The sequence below is a fragment of the Pseudophryne corroboree genome, chromosome 4 (assembly GCF_028390025.1).
Source record: "Pseudophryne corroboree isolate aPseCor3 chromosome 4, aPseCor3.hap2, whole genome shotgun sequence".
Classification (NCBI taxonomy): Eukaryota; Metazoa; Chordata; class Amphibia; order Anura; family Myobatrachidae; genus Pseudophryne; species Pseudophryne corroboree.
This window is the reverse complement of record NC_086447.1, coordinates 899,266,254-899,288,795: the sequence shown is the minus strand read 5'-3', so window position 1 is coordinate 899,288,795 and position 22,542 is coordinate 899,266,254. Positions and strand designations below refer to the sequence as shown.

General features: G+C 49.3%; 1 protein-coding gene across 3 annotated transcripts in view; it reads right to left on the bottom strand.

Annotated features, from left to right (window-relative positions):
• BABAM2 (BRISC and BRCA1 A complex member 2) overlaps positions 1-22,542 on the bottom strand; it is a 462,713-nt gene that overhangs the window by 391,200 nt on the left and 48,971 nt on the right. For all 3 annotated transcript variants that reach the window (XM_063918901.1, XM_063918900.1, XM_063918902.1), the window contains 2 exons: positions 18,342-18,500; positions 420-496 (listed from right to left, as the gene is read on the bottom strand). In XM_063918901.1, coding sequence (XP_063774971.1) covers positions 420-496; positions 18,342-18,469 — 205 coding nt within the window. In that variant the 5' untranslated portion in view covers positions 18,470-18,500. The remainder of the gene's footprint in view (positions 1-419; positions 497-18,341; positions 18,501-22,542) is intronic.

The following is a 22,542-nucleotide window of genomic DNA, read 5'->3' as shown; positions in this document are numbered from 1 at the left end:
GATTTTAATCCAGACAGCACATACTCACAAACAGAAGGTCAACGTTTCGGCTCACAGCAGAGCCTTTGTCAAGACCAGATTACCAGGTTGCCATCTCCCTAGATGCATCCTTATTTGTGCGCATATATATATATACATACAGAGAGAGAGAGAGAGAGAGAGAGAGATCTGTCTTTCTCTATATATGTCCAGTATATGACTTTCATGACTGTAATATCAGGCTCTCTCTCTGCTGTTGTCCGCCTCTCACTAGATAAAATTTAGGGTTCTCCACACCTCATGGGGCGACACCCTAAGATTTTTTTTTCCTGCAAAATGACAAGTCGCTACCAACCAATTCTTAGTAATATTTTTAGATTCATTTATAAAAAGCAACTACTTTGGGGTGTGACGCCCCTGCATAACAGGCCACTACTTACATTTCAGGGTCTCCCCAGCGTAGGGGATGTGAAGTTTGAAGCGGTCACAGCTGGGCCCAGGGGTCAGGGAGGTGCAGCTGAAACAGACAATGACAATCTGGTGACAAACAGGTCAACAGTGCTATACAGCACGGCGCAATATGCAAGACAAGGGTGCCGCCGTCACTGAGTACATTACTGCTTGTGCCTGGCCTCTGCATTACTTTATCCACCACTGAGAGACCAGCTGCAATCCACACGTGGACATCCTCCCTTTCAGGAGCACAGGGTTCAGACCGGATCGCTAGGCTGCGTTTTCGTACAGCGGGCGATCAGATTTCTAAACTGCTCGTGCGTATGCACCGCAATGCGCAGAGGCGTCGTATGGGTACAAAGCGGTTCGCCGCTCAGCGATGGGTTTGTGCGAAGGATCCATTCGCACGGGCGTTCGCAAGGAGATTGACAGGAAGAGGGCGTGTGTGGGTGACAACTGACCGTTTTCTGGGAGTGTTGGGCAAGCCTTTACAGGGAGGGTTCCGGACGTCAATTCCGATCCCGGACAGGCTGATGTGATTGCAGCGGCTGAGTAAGTCCAGGGCTACTCAGAGACTGCACAAGATCTGTTTGTACAGCTCTGCTACACATGCGGTCACACACTTACACAGCTAATATACACTCCCCCTGTATGTGGGCGGCGACTATCTGATCGCAGCAGTGCAAAAAAAACCCTAGCGAGCGATCAGATCTGAATTAGCCACACAGAGGGGCAGTATAATCATTATACCCACATTACTATGTGCCAGCAGGGAACAGTACCAAACGCCCACATAATGAGGGTGCCCATAGCACAATCTGCACATCATAAGGATGGGTGGTCTTCAGTATGCCGAATGTCGGGATCCCGGCGCACAGTATACCGGCGCCGGGATCCCGACACCCGGCATACCGACAGCTATTCTCCCTCGTGGGGGTCCACGACCCTCCTGGAGAAAGAATAAAATAGCGTGGCGCGCCACCGTGCCCGCAGCGTGGCGAGCGCAGCAAGCCCGCAAGGGGCTCCTTTGCGCTCGCCACACTGTCGGTATGCCGGCGGTCGGGCTCCCGGCGCTGGTATGCTGGTCGCCGGGAGCCCGGCCGCCAGCATACCATACTACACCCCATAAGGATGGCTGGGTAGCACTTGGGGATCAATTCATTGTAATGCGTTTTGGGAGTTCTGTCATTGCAGCCCTATGTCTAAAATATGGTATCCAGACTCTGGGTCGACACCAATTAGGCCGACGCCCATTAGGTCGACACCCATAGGTCAACACTAGAAATAGGTCGACACGGCCATTAGGTCAACATGAACAAGGTCGACATAAGTTTTTCACTTTTTTGGGGGGGGGGGGGACTTTTTCATACTTTACGATCCACGTGGACTAGGATTGGGAATTGTAACCGTGCTCAGTTGCAGCGGCAGCAGAGCGAGGCACCTTGCCCGAAGCCATGCAAGGGGACGCTGTTCACTAATTGGGGTTCCCAGTCACTTGACGGAGAAAACGACACCAAAAAAAAATTACGACCTTGTTCATGTCGACCGAACGGCAGTGTCGACCTATATCTAGTGTCGACCTAGCCACTGTCGACCTAGGTGGTTACGACCTAATTGGTGTTGACCCTGAATCCCATACCCCTAAAATATACCAAGTTACTTTTTAAAATGAGAAGATCAGTTTAAGCATCCATCGGTCTGAGGATTCTCACCATGGCCCTAACTGTGTGGAGTTTGTATATTCTCCCCATACTTGCGTGGGTTTCCTCTGGGTACTCCGGTTTCCTCCGACAATCAAAAAAATACACTGGTAGGTTAATTGGATCCCAACAAAATGAACCCTAGCTTGAATATGTGTGGTGTACATGTGGTAGGGAATATAGATTGTAAGCTCCACTGGGGCAGGGACTGATGTGAATGGTCATATATTCTCTGTAAAGCGCTGCGGTATATGTGTGCTCTATATAAATAACTGGTAATAAATAAATAAATGTAAAGTATCATGTGTCTGTGGAACGTGGATATACAAATAATTGGTCATAAATAAATAAATGTAAAGTATCATATGTCTGTGGAACGTGGATATACAAATAATTGGTCATAAATAAATAAATGTAAAGTATCATATGTCTGTGGAACGTGGATATACAAATGACAGATTAGTTGCCACCAAATTGCCACCTTCCCCGGAATGCTATTCTCTACCAGTAGCTCCTCATAGTGAGCGGTTCTGCCGCTGGCGCATTGAAAGATGTCACCGACCGTGACGTGGATGCAATTTTTGAGCAAAAGGCCTGGGAAGAACAATTTGCACTGTCAGGTTCACAATAGCCGGAGAGTCAGGAACTGTACAGACTCATTATACTGTCAGCTACAGAATCACATACAAAGGCAACCGATGCTGGTACGGGTATTTCAGGTGGATTAGACCCCAGGCTTTAGCGCTGATCGAGACAACAAGGCACAGGAAGAAAACAAAGCTGTCACCATTTGTATTTATAGCAGCTGGTAAGGCCTAGTGCTTTCTGACGGACAATTCTCCTACATCTGAAGCATTTGTTCAATGCACACAGCTATACTGGCTAGATCTATGAAACTATCGCAAGTTTATGCTTCAAAGTATAGATCCAGCATGGGGTCTGTCTGTCTGTCTATCTATCTATCTATCTATCTATCTATCTATCAGTAAATTAACCTAATGTCTGCTGCTACTGGGGGATCATTCCTATACCGGGCTGGAGATTATCTGTGTAGGAGTGAATGACCGGAGTGCTACATCAACTGTGCCCTCCCTCATTTGCATAATATCTCCCTAATATTAACCAGAAAGTAACTAAAAGCCAGAATACATCAACAAGCTTTATGTGAATTTTTTTTGAACAGTATTACAAATAAGTGATAATTTGTGTCGACAGGGTCACTTTAAGGCATACTTACCTACTCTCCCTGAATGGCCGGGAGGCTCCCAAAAAAAAGGAATTTAATACCTACCGGTAATTCCTTTTCTTGTAGTCCTTAGTGGATACTGGGGAATAGTATATTACCATGGGGTATAGATCAGGTCCACTGGAGCCTGGCACTTTATGAAATCAATAGTGAGTGCTGGCTCCTCCCCTCTATGCCCCTCCTAGCAGACTCAGTATAGGAAACTGTGCCCGAGGAGACGGACATACTTTGAGAGAAGGATATAACACATAATTACGAACCAACACACAAAACAATAAGATAGCAGAGCTAACCAGAACAGAGGAAAGCAACGCTAACTATAGAAGGACAGCAACGCTAACCAAACATGAAACAGGGAAAGCAACAGCAAACCCAACCATAACACTTACAACCAGGTAAGTAGGAAACGAAGCACTGAGGCGGGCGCCCAGTATCCACAACGGACTACGAGAAAAGGAACTACCGGTAGGTATTAAACTCCTATTTTCTCTAACATCCTAGTGGATACTGGGGAATAGTATATTACCATGGGGACGTCCCAAAGCTCCCAGAACGGATGGGAGAGTGCTGAGACCCCTGCAAAACCGCCTGACCAAACTGAAACTCATCTTTGGCCAAGGTGTCAAACCTGTAGAACTTAACAAAGGTGTGCCAGACCAGGTTGCTGCACGGCACAACTGTAAGGCCGAGACGCCCCGGGCAGCTGCCCAGGAAGAACCCACCGACCTTGTGGAGTGGGCATGAAGCGAACTCAGCAGCGTCAGAGCAGCCGAAGTATATGCTTGTTGGATAGTCAATTTGAGCCAACGAGCAATGGACTGCTTGGAGGCAGGACGACCAATTTTCGTAGCATCATAAAGGATGAAAAGCGAGTCAGACTTCCTGTGACGAGCAGTTCTTTTGATGTAAATCATCAAAGCCCTCACAACATCCAGGGACTTTGGAACAACTGAAGTGTCGGATACAACAGGAACCACGATTGGTTGATTTACATGAAAAGCCGATACCACTTTCGGCAAAAACTGTGGGCGAGTGTCTGAGCTCCACCCTATCCTCATGAAACACCAAGTATGGGCTCTTACAGGACAAGGCCCCCAATTCCGATACTCGCTGAGCCGCCAAGCCACCTGTCTTCCAAATCAGGTATTTTAAGTCAACCTTATGCAAGGGTTCAAATCAATCCAACTGGAGAAAGGTCAACACCACATTGAGGTCCCACGGAGCAGTGGCAGGAACAAAGGTTGACTGAATGTGCAACAACCCCTTAAGAAAGGACTGTACTTCAGGAAGTACCGCCAGTTGTTTCTGGAAGAAAATAGAGAGCTGAAATCGGAACCTTGATGGAGCCTAATCGTAGGCCCTTATCCACTCCTGCTTGCAGGAACAGTAGAAACCGGCCCAGACAAAATTCCACAGGAGAACATTTTCGCCCCTCACACCAAGAAACATACCTCTTCCAAATACGGTGGTAATGTTTGGAGGTAACCACCTTATGGGCCTGAACCATAGTGGAAACCACCTTGGATGGAAGACCCTTCCTGGTTAAAATTTCCCTCTAAACCTCCAGGCCATCAAATGTAGTCGCTGTAAGTCTGGATAGACGAACGGTCCTTGTTGAAGAAGGTTACTTGAGACCAGGGTTCCTCCAACGACAGGGTCAGGAGGTCCGCATAGAAGGTCCATCGATGCCAATACGGGGCAATGAGAATTGCCTGAACCCTTTCCATTTTGAGTCTTTTTAGAACTCTTGGGATTAGAGGAATTGGAGGAAACAGATAAACGAACTGGTAATTCCATGGCATCGTCAAGAGCGTCTACCGCAACCGCCTGCGGGTCCCTCGTTGTGAAGCAGTAACGACGGAGTTCTGGTTGAGACGGGAAGCCATCAGGTCTATCTGTGGACAACCCCACCGGTGAACAAGTTGTTGAAACACCTGAGGGTGGAGGCCCCATTCCCCCGGATGGAGGTCGTGCCTGCTTAGGAAGTCTGCTTCCCAGTTGTCCACTCCTGGAATGTAAACGGATGAGATGGCCCTTGCGTTGGCTTCGGACACCTCTCTCATTGCGGCCATACTTCTGTTTCCTGCCTGCCGGTTGATGTACGCTACTGCCGTGGCGTTGTCCGACTGCACCTGGATGGTCTGATTCCGAAGGAAGGATGAGGCCTGTATGAGAGCGTTATAAATTGCCCTGAGTTCCAGGATGTTGATTGGAAGAGCAGAATCCTGAAAGGACCACGTCCCCTGGAACTGCGCTCCTTGGGTCACAGCCCCCCAACCCTGGGTGTTGAAACTCTGACCCTCTATCAGATGGGGAACTTGTAGCCACCATAGCAGGGATATCCGTGCTTTCGGTGACAGGGTTATATGTTGATGCATGTGCAGGTGAGATCCCGACCATTTGTCCAACAAATCCAGTTGAAACGGTTGCTCATGGAACCTGCCATATTGTATCGCCTCGTAGAAGGCCACCATCTTGCCCAGCAAGAGGATGCAAAGATGAATTGAGACCACACGAGGTTTCAGCACCGACCGGACCATAGACTGAATAGTCAAGACCTTGTCCATAGGAAGGTAAACCTTCTGAGACACCGTATCCAGGATCATCCCCAGGAACTGAATCCTCTGAGATGGTTCCAAGTGAGATTTCTGGAAATTGAGCATCCATCCGTGATCCGTAAGCAAACGGGTAGTCAAGTCGATACTGTGCAGTAGCTGTTGCCTGGACACCGCCTTTATCAGGAGCTGGTCCAGGTACGGAATTATTTGGACATCCCTCATGCGCAGTTGTAGCACCATTTCCGCCATGACCTTTGTCATTACCCTTGGGGCTGTGGAGAGACCAAAGGGTAAGGCCTGGAACTGGCAATGCTGGTCCAGAATTGCGAACCTGAGGAACGCTTGGTGAGGGGGCCAAATTGGGATATGTAGGTAAGCGTCCTTTATATCCAGGGACACCAGAAACTCCCCCTCCTCCAGATTTGTATCACTGCTCTTAGAGATTCCATCTTGAATTTGAACACTGTAACACTGTAAGGGTACAAGGTGCCGTTTCCTGGGATAAATGGCAGCCTGCAGCAGCTGAGGAACCACACAAGTCCAGTTTCCGGTACAACTGGCCCCAGCCAGTTTTATTATACAGAAAATAAAACAAACAGCAAAAGAAAATACCTTGCCTGTCCGGCACTAACTAAACACAAGATGTTCCTAACTATCACTAAACAAAAACACAGAGTTCTCCAGCAAACACTGTATAGCTCACTTGTATCAGGAAGCGTGTTTCTCTCACAGAGATCCTGCAGTCTTCCCAGGCAGTCTGCCCACCCTAATCAGGCCAGCAGCTCTATAACACTCTTACACAGCTGAAAGCCTGATTAGCCTTCTGTGAGGCCAAAGACCCGAACTGGGCCCAATGTCTGGAACTTGCCCCATCTCTCTTTCAGGGCCCTTACCCAGCTTTTCCAACAAACTGAGAAGGTTCTAACAAAACAAAACATATTCCTAGAAGTTTTCATTTTTCTAATACATGTAAGACAAGAACCTGGGTCAAACATACCTGCCCTCAAACACTATCCCAGTGTTCTTGTCACAACACCCAAAGATACGGGTTCAGGGATTTGAGGTTCAAGATCGGACGTACAGAGCCGTCCGGCTTCGGAACCACAAAGAAACTTGAGTAAAACCCCTTTGTGTGCAGCTGAGGAGGCACTGGAACAGTAATCCCTGTAGAAAGCAGCTTTCACCCTGCCTGAAACCCTTGCTTCTTGTGAAGCTGGTAAGCCTGACCTGAAGAATCTGAGAGGAGGGAGTTCCTGGAATTCCAGCCGGTATCCTTGGGATATGAGGTCCCTCACCCAAGGATCTCAGCAGGACTCTGTCCACATGTGGGCGAAGTGTTGAAGGTGAGCACCTACCTGAAAGTCGCTTTGCTGCTGGGGCCAACTGTCACGTGGAAGGCTTCGTGGAAGAGGATCCAGAGGCCTGGTCCGCAGGTCTAGCAGCTGCTGGTTTACGGGACTTACCGCGAGTTCCTCTAGCAGCATTAGAGGCACCTCTGGCTTTGCCTCTGAATCTGGCCAGACGATAGGACTGCAGGGAGGGTCCAGGATAAGTGCGCCTGACAGGTGGCGGTGCAGACAGCAGATATGTAGATTTACCTGCAGTTGCCTCAGATATCCACTTGTTCAGTTCTTCCCCAAATAAGGCATCACCTGTAAAAGGAAGGTTCTCAACCCCTTTTTTAGAATCAGCATCTGCAGACCATTGTCACAGCTACTGGGCTCTACGAGCCGATACTGCCATAGCAGTGGTACGGCCGGTAATGACACTAAATTGCTTACCAGCCTCACTCAAAGTTCGCAGCATCTTGGATGTGTTGTAGTAATGTAACTATCTCATCTTGAGGTAGTGTAAGTAACCCTTTCAGAATATCATCGGACCATTTCACTATGGCTCTAGAAATCCAGCCTCATACTATGGTAGAGCGTTGGGCTACACCCGCTGCAGTGAAAATTGATTTAAGAGTGGTTTTAATCTTGCAATCAGCTGGATCTTTAAGGGAAACACCCCAGGCACAGGTAAAAATAAGAATTTACTCACCGGTAATTCTATTTCTCGTAGTCCGTAGTGGATGCTGGGAACTCCGTAAGGACCATGGGGAATAGCGGGCTCCGAAGGAGGCTGGGCACTCTAGAAAGATCTTAGACTACCTGGTGTGCACTGGCTCCTCCCACTATGACCCTCCTCCAAGCCTCAGTTAGGATACTGTGCCCGGACGAGCGTACACAATAAGGAAGGATTTTGAATCCCGGGTAAGACTCTTACCAGCCACACCAATCACACCGTATAACTCGTGATATGAAACCCAGTTAACAGTATGAAACAACTGAGCCTCTCAACAGATGGCTCAACAATAACCCGATTTAGTTAACAATAACTATGTACAAGTATTGCAGATAAACCGCACTTGGGATGGGCGCCCAGCATCCACTACGGACTACGAGAAATAGAATTACCGGTGAGTAAATTCTTATTTTCTCTGACGTCCTAGTGGATGCTGGGAACTCCGTAAGGACCATGGGGATTATACCAAAGCTCCCAAACGGGCGGGAGAGTGCGGATGACTCTGTAACACCGAATGAGAGAACTCCAGGTCCTCCTTAGCCAGGGTATCAAATTTATAGAATTTTGCAAACGCGTTTGCCCCTGACCAAGTAGCAGCTCGGCAAGTTGTAAAGCCGAGACCCCTCGGGCAGCCGCCCAAGATGAGCCCACCTTCCTTGTGGAATGGGCATTGACAGATTTTGGCTGTGGCAGGCCTGCCACAGAATGTGCAAGCTGAATTGTACTACAAATCCAACGAGCAATAGTCTGCGTAGAAGCAGGAGCACCCAGCTTGTTGGGTGCATATATGATAAACAGCGAGTCAGATTTTCTGACTCCAGCCGTTCTGGAAACATATATTTTCAGGGCCCTGACCACGTCTAACAACTTGGGAGTCCTCCAAGTCCCTAGTAGCCGCAGGCACCACAATAGGCTGGTTCAGGTGAAACGCTGACACCACCTTAGGGAGAAACTGGGGACGAGTCCTCAATTCTGCCCTATCCATATGGAAAATCAGATAAGGGCTTTTACATGATAAAGCCGCCAATTCTGATACTCGCCTGGCCGAAACCAAGGCCAATAACATGACCACTTTCCAAGTGAGATATTACAGATCCACGGTCTTTAGTGGTCCCAAGGTGCCACAGGAGGCACAAACGGGGGCTGAATATGCAGCACTCCTTTTATAATGTCTGAACTTCATGTACTGAAGCTAATTCTTTTTGAAAGAAAATCGACAGAGCCGAGATCTGTACCTTAATGGAACCTAATTTAAGGCCCATAGTCACTCCTGCTTGCAGGAAATGCAGAAATCGACCTAGTTGAAATTCCTCTGTTGGGGCCCTTTCGGCCTCACACCATGCAACATATTTCCGCCATATGCGGTGATAATGATTTGCTGTAACCTCTTTCCTGGCTTTAGTAAGCGTAGGAATGACTTCCTCCGGAATGCCCTTTTCCTTCAGGATCCGGCGTTCAACCGCTATGCCGTCAAACGCAGCCGCGGTAAGTCTTGGAACAGACAGGGCCCCTGCTGCCGCAGGTCCTGTCTGAGTGGCAGAGGCCATGGGTCCTCTGATATAAATTCTTGAAGTTCTGGGTACCAATCTCTTCTTGGCCAGCCCGGAACCACGAGTATCGTTCTTACTCCTCGCCTTCTTATTATTCTCAGTACCTTTGGTATGAGAGGCAGAGGGGAGAACACATAAACCGACTGGTACACCCACGGTGTTACCAGAGCGCCCACAGCTATCGCCTGAGGGTCCCTTGACCTGGCGCAATATCTTTTATAGCTTTTGTTGAGGCGGGACGCCATCATGTCCACCTGTGGCCTTTCCCAATGGTGTACAATCCTTTGGAAGACTTCTGGAGGAAGTCCCCACTCTCCCGGGTGGAGGTCGTGTCTGTTGAGAAGATCTGCTTCCCAGTTGTCCACTCCGGGAATGAACACTGCTGACAGTGCTAACACATTGTCACAACTGAGGGCCTGAGCTGACGGAAGGCAGCCTCAGTTGTAGGGGCTGAGATGTACCGGAACCTGGGAGGTTGTATCAGACCCCTGGACATGTAAGTAACATGAAGAGAAACCGCCCGAAGGCGTGACCACGACAACTTGAGTAAAAGTCAATGATATTTATTTATGACAAACTCCATGCATCACAGTAGCAGTAAAAAGAAACATAAAAATCAGCAGAGAAATAATAATACAGTTCCTGGGTACTACAGGGTGGCAGGGGCCACAGAGCTCTGGTGGTATGAGACAGTTCTTATTATCTGCAAGTTGGAAAGTCCTTACCAGGCTCAACTGTAGCAATGAGGAAAGCCCAGGGTCGTACCAGCTGGTGTTCCAGGGAAAGCTGGACTGCTGTAGATAAAATGCTGCTGTGGGTACTGGTTAGAACCAGACAGGTGTTGGCACGGAGTGGATACTGGCTGGAACCAGTTAAATAATAGATAAAGCTTGAGAGCGATGCAATATAGATGAAATGTAGAATTTGAGAGCGGAGAAATAATAATACCGGTGGAGAGTGGTAAACTGCAGAAAGGACACCGGCCCTTTAAGAGAAGCTGTACACTGCTGGAAGCTGAGCTGGAAGCAGGTGATGTTGTAGCTGGAAACAGGTGAGTCCAGAATGGATCGGAGAGTCAGGCTACACCGCAGATGGAATGCTGGTGCGGGTCTCTATAGCAGAAGTCTGGAGACAGGAGCTGGAACCTGGAAGACATTCACAGGAGAGAGACAAACTGGAACTAGGTTTGACAACCAAAGCACTGACGCCTTCCTTGCTCAGGCACAACCTATTTATACCTGCAGCAAGGAAGGCATTGGCTAGGCAATTATGCAAATTAATAATACAGACAGCAGATTGGTGAATATGATCAGATGACAGAATCCAAGATGGCTGCGCCCATGCAGACACTTGGAGGGAAGTTTGGTTTGTAATCCATGTGGTCTGGAAAACAGTAATGGCGGCGCCGGCCACCGGAGACAGGAGACGCCAGGCTGACAGGTGCACATCCAACCACGCGGACACAGCGGAGGCCGCGGCTGACGTAATCGCCACTCTGAATGCAGAAGCTCAGGAACGGCGGCGGAGGCCGCGGGAGACGCCATGCCAGATGTATAAGGCGTTACTGTGACAGCGTCCAGAGAGACAGGAGAGGATGCGGGAATATGCACATCAGGATAACAGATGGGATCCGGTCCTGGAGCGCTGAGCCAGCCTTAGGAGGCATCTGATGGGTAAGAAATGGCGTCCAGATACCCGGATCGTGACACACATGATTTTCCGCCTATCGGAGAATCCTTGTGGCTTCTGCCATCGCCATCCTGCTTCTTGTGCCGCCCTGTTGGTTTACATGGGCGACTGCCGTGATGTTGTCTGATTGGATCAGTACCGGCTGGTTTTGAAGCAGAGGCCTTGCCGGCCTCAGGGCATTGTAAATGGCCCTCAGGTCCAGAATGTTTATGTGTAGGGAAATCACCTGACTTGACCAAAGTCCCTGGAAATTTCTTCCCTGTGTGACTGCCCCCCCAGCCTCAAAGGCTGGCATTCATGGTCACTAGGACCTAGTCCTGTATGCCGAACCTGCGGCCCTCTTGAAGATGAGCACTCTGCAGCCACCACAGTAGAGATACCCTGGTCCTTGGAGACAGGGTTATCAGCCTATGCATCGGAAGATGCGATCCGGACCACTTGTCCAACAGGTCCCTCTGAAAAGTTCTTGTATGGAACCTGCCTAATGAGATTGCTTCGTAGGAAGCTACCATTTTTTCCAGGACTCGCGTGCCATGATGCACCGATACCTGTTTTGGCTTCAGGAGGTCTCTGACTAGAGATGACAACTCCTTGGCTTTCTCCTCCCGGAGAAAACTATTTCTGGTTTATGTCCAGAACCATCCCCAGGAACAGTAGACGTGTCATAGGAACCAGCTGTGACTTTGGACTGTTTAGAATCCAACCGTGCTGTTGTAGCACTTTCCAAAATAGTGCTACCCCGACTACCAACTGCTCCTTGGACCTCGCCCTTATAAAGAGATTGTCCAAGTGCGGGATAATTAAAACTCCCTTTTTTCGAAGGAGTATCATCATTTCGGCCATTACCTTGATAAAACACCCTCGGTGCCATGTACAGTCTAAACGGCAGTGTCTGAACTTGGTAATGGTAATCCTGTACCACAAATCTGAGGTACTCCTGGCGAGGATAGTAAATGGGGACATGCAGGTAAGCATCCTTGATGCCCCGGGATACCATGTAATCCCCCTCGTCCCGGCTTGCAATAACCGCCCTGAGCGATTCCATCTTGAACTTGAATTTTTTATGTATGTGTTCAAGGACTTTAAATATAAGAAGGGTCACACCGAACTATGCGGTTTCGGTACCCCAAACCGTGTGGAATAGTAACCCCGTCCTTGTTGAAGTAGGGGCACCTTGAGTATTACCTGCTGGGAATACCGCCTATTAATTGCCTCTAGCACAGCCTCCCTGCCTGAGGGAGTTGTCAGCAAGGCATATTTAAGGAAACGGCTGGGGGGAGACATCTCTAATTCCAGCTTGTACCCCTGAAATACTACTTGAAAGAAACAGGGATCCACCTGTGAGCGAGCCCACTAATTGCTGACATTTTTTGAGACGGCCCCCCACCATACCTGGCTACACCTGTGGAGTACCCGCGTCATGCTGTGGACTCACAGGAAGCGGGGGAAGAATTTTGATTCTGGGAACAGGCTGCTGGTGCAGCTTTTTCCCTCTTCCCTTGTCTCTGTACAGAAAGGAAGCGCCATTTGACCCGCTTGCTTTTCTGAAGCCGACAGGACTGTACCTTTTTCTGTGAGGAAACCTGAGGTAAAAATATTTCTTCCCAGCACATTGCTGTGGATACGAGGTCCCAGAGACCACCCCCAAATAATTCCTCACCCTTATAAGGCAGAATCTCTATGCGCTTTTTAAGTCAGCATCACCTGTCCAGTGACAGGTCTCTAATACCCTCCTGACAGAATGGACATTACATTCATTTTGGATGCCAGCCGGCAAAATATCCCTCTGTGCATCCCTCATATATAAGACGACGTCTTTAATATGTTCTCATATTAGCAAACTAGTATGCTTAACAGGGTCACCGACCACGCTGCAGCAGCACGATCTGCAGGTTTCAGTCTAGTACCTGAGTGTGTAAATACAGACTTCAGGATAGCCTCCTGCTTTTTATCAACAGGTACCTTCAAAGTGGCCGTTCCTAAAACGGCAGTGCCACCTTTTTTTGACAACCGTGTGAGCGCCTTATCCACCCTAGGGGATACCTCCCAGCGTAACTTATCCTCCTGGCGGGAAAGGGTACGCCATCAGTAACTTTTTATAAATTACCAGTTTCTTAACGGGGGAACCCACGCTTTTCACACACTTCATTTATTCATCTGATGGGGGAACAAAACACTGCCTGTTTTTTCTCCCCAAACCTAAAAACCCATTTTCAGAGGTGCTTGGGTTAATGTCAGAAATGTATAACACATTTTTTATTGCCGGGACCAAGTCACGGCTGTTCCTAGTGGATTTTGTATATGTCTCCACCTTGTCGACACTGGAGTCAAACTCCATGTCGACATCTGTGTCTGCCATCTGAGAGAGCGGGCGTGTTTGAGCCCCTGATGGCCTTTGAGACGCCTGGGCAGGCGCGGGCTGAGAAGCCGGCTGTCCCACAGCTGTTACGTCATCCACCCTTTTATGTAAAGAGTTGACACTGTCGGTTAATACCTTTCACCTAACCATCCACTCTGGTGTCGGCCCCACAGGGGGCGACATCACATATATCGGCCTCTGTTCCGTCACCATATAAGCCTCCTCATTCAACATGTCGACACAGCCGTACCGACACACCGCAGACACACAGGGAATGCTCTAAACGAGGACAGGACCCACAAAAGCCCTTTGGGGGGACAGAGTGAGAGTATGCCAGCACACACCAGAGCGCTATATACTGCAGGGACTAACTGAGTTATGTCCCCTATAGCTTTATATATAATGTATACTGCGCCTAAATTTAGTGCCCCCCCTCTCTTTTTTTAACCCTTTTCTGTAGTGTAGACTGCAGGGGAGAGCCAGGGAGCTTCCCTCCAACGGAGCTGTGAGGGAAAATGGCGCCAGTGTGCTGAGGAGATAGGCTCCGCCCCTTTTTCGCGGCCTATTCTCCCGCTTTTTATGGACTTCTGGCAGGGGTATTTACCTCATATATAGCCCCTGGGGCTATATATTGAGGTATTTTAGCCAGCCAAGGTGTTTTTATTGTTGCCTCAGGGCGCCCCCCCCTCCAGCGCCCTGCACCCTCAGTGACCGAAGTATGAAGTGTGTGAGAGGAGCAATGGCGCACAGCTGCAGTGCTGTGCGCTACCTTGGTGAAGACTGAGTCTTCATGCCGCCGATTTTCCGGACCATCTTCTTGCTTCTGGCTCTGTAAGGGGGACGGCGGCGCGGCTCCGGGACCGAACATCAAGGCTGGGCCTGCGGTCGATCCCTCTGGAGCTAATGGTGTCCAGTAGCCTAAGAAGCCCAATCCGGCTGCAAGCAGGCGAGTTCGCTTCTTCTCCCCTTAGTCCCTCGCTGCAGTGAGCCTGTTGCCAGCAGGTCTCACTGAAAATAAAAAAATCTAAGACTATTACTTTCTAAGAGCTCAGGAGAGCCCCTAGTGTGCATCCAACCTCGGCCGGGCACGAAATCTAACTGAGGCTTGGAGGAGGGTCATAGTGGGAGGAGCCAGTGCACACCAGGTAGTCTAAGATCTTTCTAGAGTGCCCAGCCTCCTTCGGAGCCCGCTATTCCCCATGGTCCTTACGGAGTTCCCAGCATCCACTAGGACGTCAGAGAAACGATCTTACGTGACAGCCTGGACACAGAAGTATCCACTGTCGGCGGGGTTTCCCAGACCTTCCTATCCTCTGTAGGGAAAGAGAATGAATTTAACACCCATTTAGGGGTAATACATTTCTTGTCAGGATTTATCCATGCTGCCCTAGCCAGGGAATCTAATTCTTTGGAAACCGGGAAGGTTGCAGCGGATTTTGGTTTCACATTAAAATACAATTCCTCTACCTGTTCTTCCTCCTTATTAGGGATATTGAGCACCTCTCTAATGGCATAAATGAGGGCTTCAACACCCGGGGACAGGGAATCATCCTCGTCCACCTCAGCCTCCCCTTCATCAAGCTCTGGTAGTTCAGAATCAGAGTCAGATTGTAACAAGTGAGGGAAAGTGCGTTTGTGAGAGACCAACAGGGGGGGCTGAAGAGCATGTCTGAGGTCGGCAGCAGTTACCATAAACTTTATTATTATTATTATTATCCTTTATTTATATGGCACCACAAGGGTTCCGCAGCGCCCAATTACAGAGTACATATGCACATAATCAAAACTGGAAAACAGTGACTTACAGTTGAAGACAATATAGGACAAGTACAGGGTAACTAAGCAGAACTACACCAGTAAACAACATAGAGATAAGTTCCAGGTGGCCAAAAAACTGCGGGATCTGGGCAGTTGAGGATTCTTAAGTGTCCATAGTTTGTTACAGGGTCTGTCTTTCTTGCTTAGCCGTAGATAAGTCTGAATTAACATTGGAAATCATAGTTTTAAATGATTCCATCCACTCAGGTTTCTGCACATCACTACCTGGTGAAGGAATTGAGCATTGGGTACACATGAGGGACCCCTTTGAGGAAGGTGTAAACCTAGCCTTGCATAAAGTACACACATACTTATTTGCAGACATGTTTGTGTAGAAAAACACAGATTAGTATGAAGCACACAGAGCAGTATTAGTGAGACATGCACACTAACCCGGACTACCCTGAATGGAGTGACACAGAGAGAATTTGGAACCAGCACACTACACCACAGACTGAGCATCACCCCGCTGTGTAATTTTCCACACAGCGGTAGAACCGCTGATTATGAGCTCCCCCCTTCACTATAACCCCCTGGTACCAGTTTACAATGGTGATTCAGAGGGTCCTGGAGGAGCAGTCACCGCGTGCAGCCTGTGCAGCAGCAGCAGGAAATGGTGCCGTTTGGCTTCTGGTCCCGATCTCCGGGAAGCTCCGCCCCAAAAATGGAGCATTATTTTTATACTGGCATTCTCCATAAAAGGGTGCAAACGAGAGTACACAGCCCCTGTTCACCCTGCTGCCAGCGTGGGTACTCAGTGTGCACCGCGGCCCGACGCCGGGTGAACACTGTCCCTTCACGCTGCCGATATGCACTGGGGACCCACTAACCGGGACCCCGGTGTAACACTCACCGCACCGTGTTGACTTCAGCATCTGTTAAGGGGTGGCGGCATGCTGCTGGCTTAGGCTCACAACCTGGGGATATAAGAAACAGCGCACCTCAGGAGCTCAGTGCCCTGTCAGCTGGGACTCCGAACCATTAACTCTAAGGAAGTTGGTTCGGTCCCCCCTCTTCAGTCACACAACGCAGGCAGACTGGTTGACAACCAGTGTGCCTGAAAATAATAAACAAAGACATTTCTGAAAAAAAACTCTCTGGGGAGCAACAGAATGCACCCGGCTCTTTGGGTACATTTTCTAAACTGAGTTTGCTAGGAGGGGCATAGAGGGGAGGAGCCAGCACACACTACTGATTTCTTAAAGTACCAGGCTCCAGTGGACCCGATCTTTACCCCATGGTAATATACTAATCCCCAGTATCCACTAGGACGTTCGAGAAATCAGCTGGCACTTCAGGCTACCTGGAAAAGTTGGCAAGTCTCCCAGCCGGCAGCCAAGCCCCTTCACCCCCCAGGAGTAGCGTGCACCTATCCCCCGCAGCAGGGGTGCCAATGATGTGATTTGCGTTGAATTGCGTCACTGTAGCCACACCTCCTGCTCCACTATGCCAGTATAGTGTAGCGGGGACAGGGTCACGATGACACAATCTTGCAGCCACGCCCCCCGTTCCGTCCCAAGAGGATGCAATTTTGGGAGGCCTGCATATTTATTGCATGACCCATCACCTATATGATATGCAGAAGTGTTGGACATGCTGCATGTTTTCCAGGTTGTAGTTACTCTAGAATACTCCACAGGCCTTCAAATTGTGTTACAGACTGGTACAGAGCTGCTTGATAAAAGTTGCCCAGTGTTGTCATGGCTGCTTCCAGTCATGGCTATATAAGGCCTTGTTGGGTATGTATATGGTATATATAAGGCCTTGTTTGCCTGGATGTTACCCTCGGTACTGGAGAGCCGAGTGCATTTACAGATGAATCCTCATACATCTAGCCTTAATACACCACGCAGCGAGAGATGCCTGATATGCGTGAGCCGTAAGGTCCCGTGTAACATGATGCAACTAGGATGCACCAGGAGATTGTGATTACTTTGGTATGTGACACGTGTATATCTGTGCGCGCCTGAATCTGTATATGAAGTACAACGGAACTTGGCACGGAAAAAAGCCACAGCCGCTGCATCACAGAAGTACGTAAGCAGATTCAGAGACTCAGTGGCACACATGTACCAGTGCCGCATATCAAATAATCAGCAGCGTCTCCTGGTGCATCTAGCCGTAACACCTATGCAGCAATGATGTGTGAGGACACATCTGTAACTGACATTGTATGGTGTGAGAAGCCATCTTGTCTGCATCAGTTGTAGTATCAGTTGCAACAGGCTGCAAGCTTTAATGTTTTGCTCACAAATATGAACAAGATCTCATTCTTTTATCTGCTAGATACACACAGGTCTGCAATACAGCAGCGTCGATTACAATAGTCTTTGTTTTGCATACATGCAAATATATATGGGATGCAGTCTGGATCCCGGCAGTCAGATTACAGACCCCGGAATCCCAACACCGGCATCTCAAATAGGTACACATCCTGGCAAACGGGATTCCGAACGTCCACACACTGCGGCGCCACACGGGGGGCCGGGCGGAGGTTAGGTTTAGGCTGCGGGGGGGATGGTTGGGGTAAGGCTGCGACCCAGGAGGGGTAGTGTGCGGGGAGGGGGGTTAGGCTCCCCCCTCCGAATGTTAGGGTTAGGCTGCGGGGTGGGAGGGTTAGGTTTAGGCACTTACGGGGGAGGTTAGGGTTAGGCAGTGGGTAGGGAGGGATAGGGCCAGGGGGGTAGGGGAGAGGGTATAACACCCCTTACTCACCCCTGTTGGCTTTTTCGCAATTAGGATCCCGACGTCGGGATCTCGGGCGCCGGCTTTCCCTACTGAACCCATATATATATATATATATATATATATATATATATATATATATATATACACACACACACACACACACACACATTAATTAATAATGCCACACAGCTGGTACTATGTACAATATGGGTAAGACCTGGGAATACAGCTGCTTACCCTGATTTCAGGTCAGTTATCCTCAGGCAGTTTGTAGAATCCAGCCCAACTTTTCCATTTCTGACCACGCTGGATATGAACGGAGAGAGTGCGGGGGCTATTCGGTTTAAGGTGACTTCCGGGGACATTCTGCGTCAGGTGGTGAGAGAATCTCCGAGCCTGCATAAAGACACAATAGAATGTTTATATATCACACATATCATCATTACTCCCTCACACTCAATAAGTCTAAAACGGAAGTCATTGTCAAACAAGCCTCCCCGTCACTTATCATCTATTCCCCATGTCTGTGTGTCATCCTTGACTCTGCCCTCTGTCTCCCTAAACATTTCTTTCCTCTCCCAATTCTCCACCTCAGTAATTGTTTCCATGATCAGACACCTTCTTGTACTGGAAGCCACTGAAACTATCACTCGTGCCCTCATGATGCCGCACCTCACCTCTATCACTTACAACTATATTGTGTTACCCTCTTTTCTAATGTTGGCCCCCCAACAGCAATGACACTAAATGGCAAAGGGGGTCAATCCGAGTTGTTCGCTCGTTGACGATTTCACTATGCTGCGATTTGTTGCTAAATGCGCATGGTGCGCAGAGCGCATGCGCTAAGTAATTTTACACAAAACTTAGTAGATTTGCTGGTGTTCGTGCGGCGCTTTTCATTCGCACTGCTGATCGGTGAATGATTGACAGGAAGTGGGCGTTTCTGGATGGTAACTGACCGTTTTCTGGGAGTGTGCTAAAAAACGCAGGCGTGTCAGGGGGAAACGCGGGAGTGTCTGGAGAAACGGGGGAGTGGCTGGCCAAACGCAGGGCGTGTTTGTGACGTCAAACCAGGAACTAAACGGACTGAGGTGATCGCAAGAAAATATTTAGTAGCAGTTCTGCTAATCTTTCGTTCGCAATTCTGCTAAGCTAAGATACACTCCCAGAGGGCGGCGGCCTAGCGTGTGCAATGCTGCTAAAAGCAGCTAGCGAGCGAACAACTCGGAATGAGGGCCAATGCACGGTAAGCAACCACACTGATGAATGTTGCTCACCGGTCTGGTAGCATTAGGCCACCAGTAACTGGTTGTTAAACATTCCAGAAATGAACAGGCCACGGATAATCAGGGGGCAGTGTGCCAGATGCACGACAAGGTAACAGCAACAAGCAACGGTGAAATATTGCTCTGCCAATTTCTACCGTCTCACCTCTTCATTGATCACCACTTCCCACTTTCACGAATTCTCCTGGAAAGCTCCCACCTTCTGGAATGCCCCCCCAAAGTTATTTTCTGGGAGAATAGTATTTTCTGAGTTTGCTTCCAGATATGGTCCAGAAAATATTCTAGAGATATCTCAGTTAAGCCATTCTTGGATAAAAAAAACGAGTTTTATGGTAAGAACTTACCTTTGTTAAAACTCTTTCTGCGAGGTACACTGGGCTCCACAAGGAATAGACATAGGGGGTATAGAGTAGGATCTTGATCCGAGGCACCAACAGGCTCAAAGCTTTGACTGTTCCCAGAATGCACAGCGCCGCCTCCTCTATAACCCCCCCTCCCTGCACAGGAGCTCAGTTTTTAGTTAACCAGCCCAATGCAGTAGCAGGAAAAGAAACGATAACGGTTAGTAGCCACATACACCACACTCTCACGACAGGAGAAGTGTCAGCGGCTAATTCCATACCAACCCAAAGAAGCTAAGTGCGTCAGGGTGGGCGCCTTGTAGAGACCAGTGTACCTCGCAGAAAGAGTTTTAACAAAGGTAAGTTCTTACCATAAAACTCGTTTTCTGCTGCGGGGTACACTAGGCTACACAAGGAATAGACATAGGGGATGTCCTAAAGCAGTTCCTTATGGGAGGGGACGCACTGTAGCGGGCACAAGAACCCAGCGTCCAAAGGAAGCATCCTGGGAAGCGGCAGTATCAAAGGCATAGAACCTTATAAACGTGTTCACAGAGGACCACGTAGCCGCCTTGCACAATTGTTCAAGGGTCGCACCACGGCGGGCCGCCCAAGAAGGTCCAACTGACCGAGTAGAATGGGCCGTAATGTGAGCATGAGCTGACAGACCAGCCCTCACATAAGCATGTGCAATCACCATTCTAATCCATCTGGCCAAAGTTTGCTTGTGAGCAGGCCAGCCCCGTTTGTGAAATCCAAACAGCACAAAGAGAGAATCAGATTTCCTAATAGAAGCAGTTCTCTTCACATAGATACGGAGAGCCCGTACCACATCCAAAGACCGCTCTTTGGGAGACAGATCAGGAGAAACAAGTGCCGGAACCACAATCTCCTGGTTAAGGTGGTTAAGGTGGAACGAAGAAACCACCTTAGGTAAATATCCGGGACGAGTCCGAGTCCGGTGAAATATCAGATATGGGGAACTACAGGACGAGGCACCCAAATCCGACACTCTTCTAGCTGAAGCAATAGCCAGCAGAAACACCACCTTAAGGGAAAGCCACTTAAGGTCAGCTGAACCAAGAGGTTCAAACGGAAACTCTTGTAACGCCTCCAAAACCACCGACAAGTCCCAAGGAGCCACAGGCGGGACATAGGGAGGCTGGATACGCAACACGCCCTGAGTAAGGTATGCACATCAGGTAAGGTCGCAATTTTTCTCTGAAACCACACCGACAAGGCAGATATTTGAACCTTGAGGGAGGCCAGACGCAGGCCTAAGTCCAGGCCCTGCTGAAGAAAAGACAACAACTTGGCTATACTAAATTTGGAAGCGTCATAATCGTTAGATGCGCACCAAACAAAGTAAGAATGCCAGACCCTATAGTAAATCCGAGCCGAAGCTGGTTTCCGGGCCCGCAACATAGTTTGAATGACCGCCTCAGAAAACCCTTTAGCTCCTAAGATGGAAGCTTCAAGAGCCACGCCGTCAAAGACAGCCAGGCTAGGTCCTGGTAGACACAGGGGTCCTGAACGAGGAGGTCTGGGCATTGTGGAAGTAGAATTGGACGCTCTGACGATAGGCCTTGCAGGTCTGAGAACCAGTGCCGTCTGGGCCACGCTGGAGCTATGAGAAGCAGAATTCCGTTTTCTTGCTTGAACTTCCGAATTACCCTGGGCAGAAGAGACACCGGAGGGAACACGTACGGCAGCCGAAACCTCCACTGTACCGCCAGCGCATCCACGAATGCTGCTTGAGGATCCCTTGTCCTTGCTCCGAAGACCGGAACCTTGTGATTGTGTCGAGATGCCATTAGATCCACGTCTGGAAGGCCCCACTTTTCCACTAGGAGTTGAAACACTTCTGGATGGAGGCCCCACTCGCCGGCATGTATGTCCTGACGACTGAGAAAGTCCGCTTCCCAATTCAGGACTCCCGGAATGAAGATTGCCGATATGGTCGGCAGATGGCGTTCTGCCCAATGTAGAATCCGTGAGACTTCCTTCATTGCCAAACGGCTTGGAGTGCCGCCTTGATGATTTATGTAAGCCACTGTGGTGGCGTTGTCCGACTGCACTTGAACAGGACGGTTCTGAATTAAATGCTGGACTAGATTCAATGCATTGAAGACCGCCCGCAATTCCAGAATGTTGATTGAGAGGAGGGACTCCTCCTTGGTCCACCGACCCTGAAGGGAGTGTTGCTCCAGCACCGCGCCCCAACCCCTTAGACTGGCATCTGTCGTCAACAGGACCCAGTTGGATATCCAGAAGGGACGGCCCCTGCACAATTGTTGGTCCCGGAGCCACCAGAGCAGCGACAGACGGACCTCCGGAGTCAATGAGATCATTTGAGACCTGATCCGGTGAGGCAGGCCGTCCCACTTGGCTAGAATCAGCCTCTGGAGGGGACGAGAATGGAATTGAGCATTCTCCACCATGTCGAATGCTGATACCATGAGGCCCAGCACCTGCAAAGCCGAATGTATCGACACTTACGGACGAGAAAGGAAGCAACGAATCCTGTCCTGAAGCTACAGGACTTTCTCCTGACACAAGAACAACATCTGGTTGTGAGTGTCCAATAGCGCTTCCAGATGCACCATGCTCTGAGCAGGGATCAGGGAGGATTTCTTCCAGTTGATGAGCCACCTGTGGGCTTGTAGAAACCAGACCGTCATATCCAGATGACGCAGTAGAAGTTCGGGGGAATTTGCCAGGATTAACAAGTCGTCCAGATACGGCAGTATCCTGACCCCTTGACGGCGGAGTACCACCATCATCACCGCCATAACTTTTGTGAAGACTCGT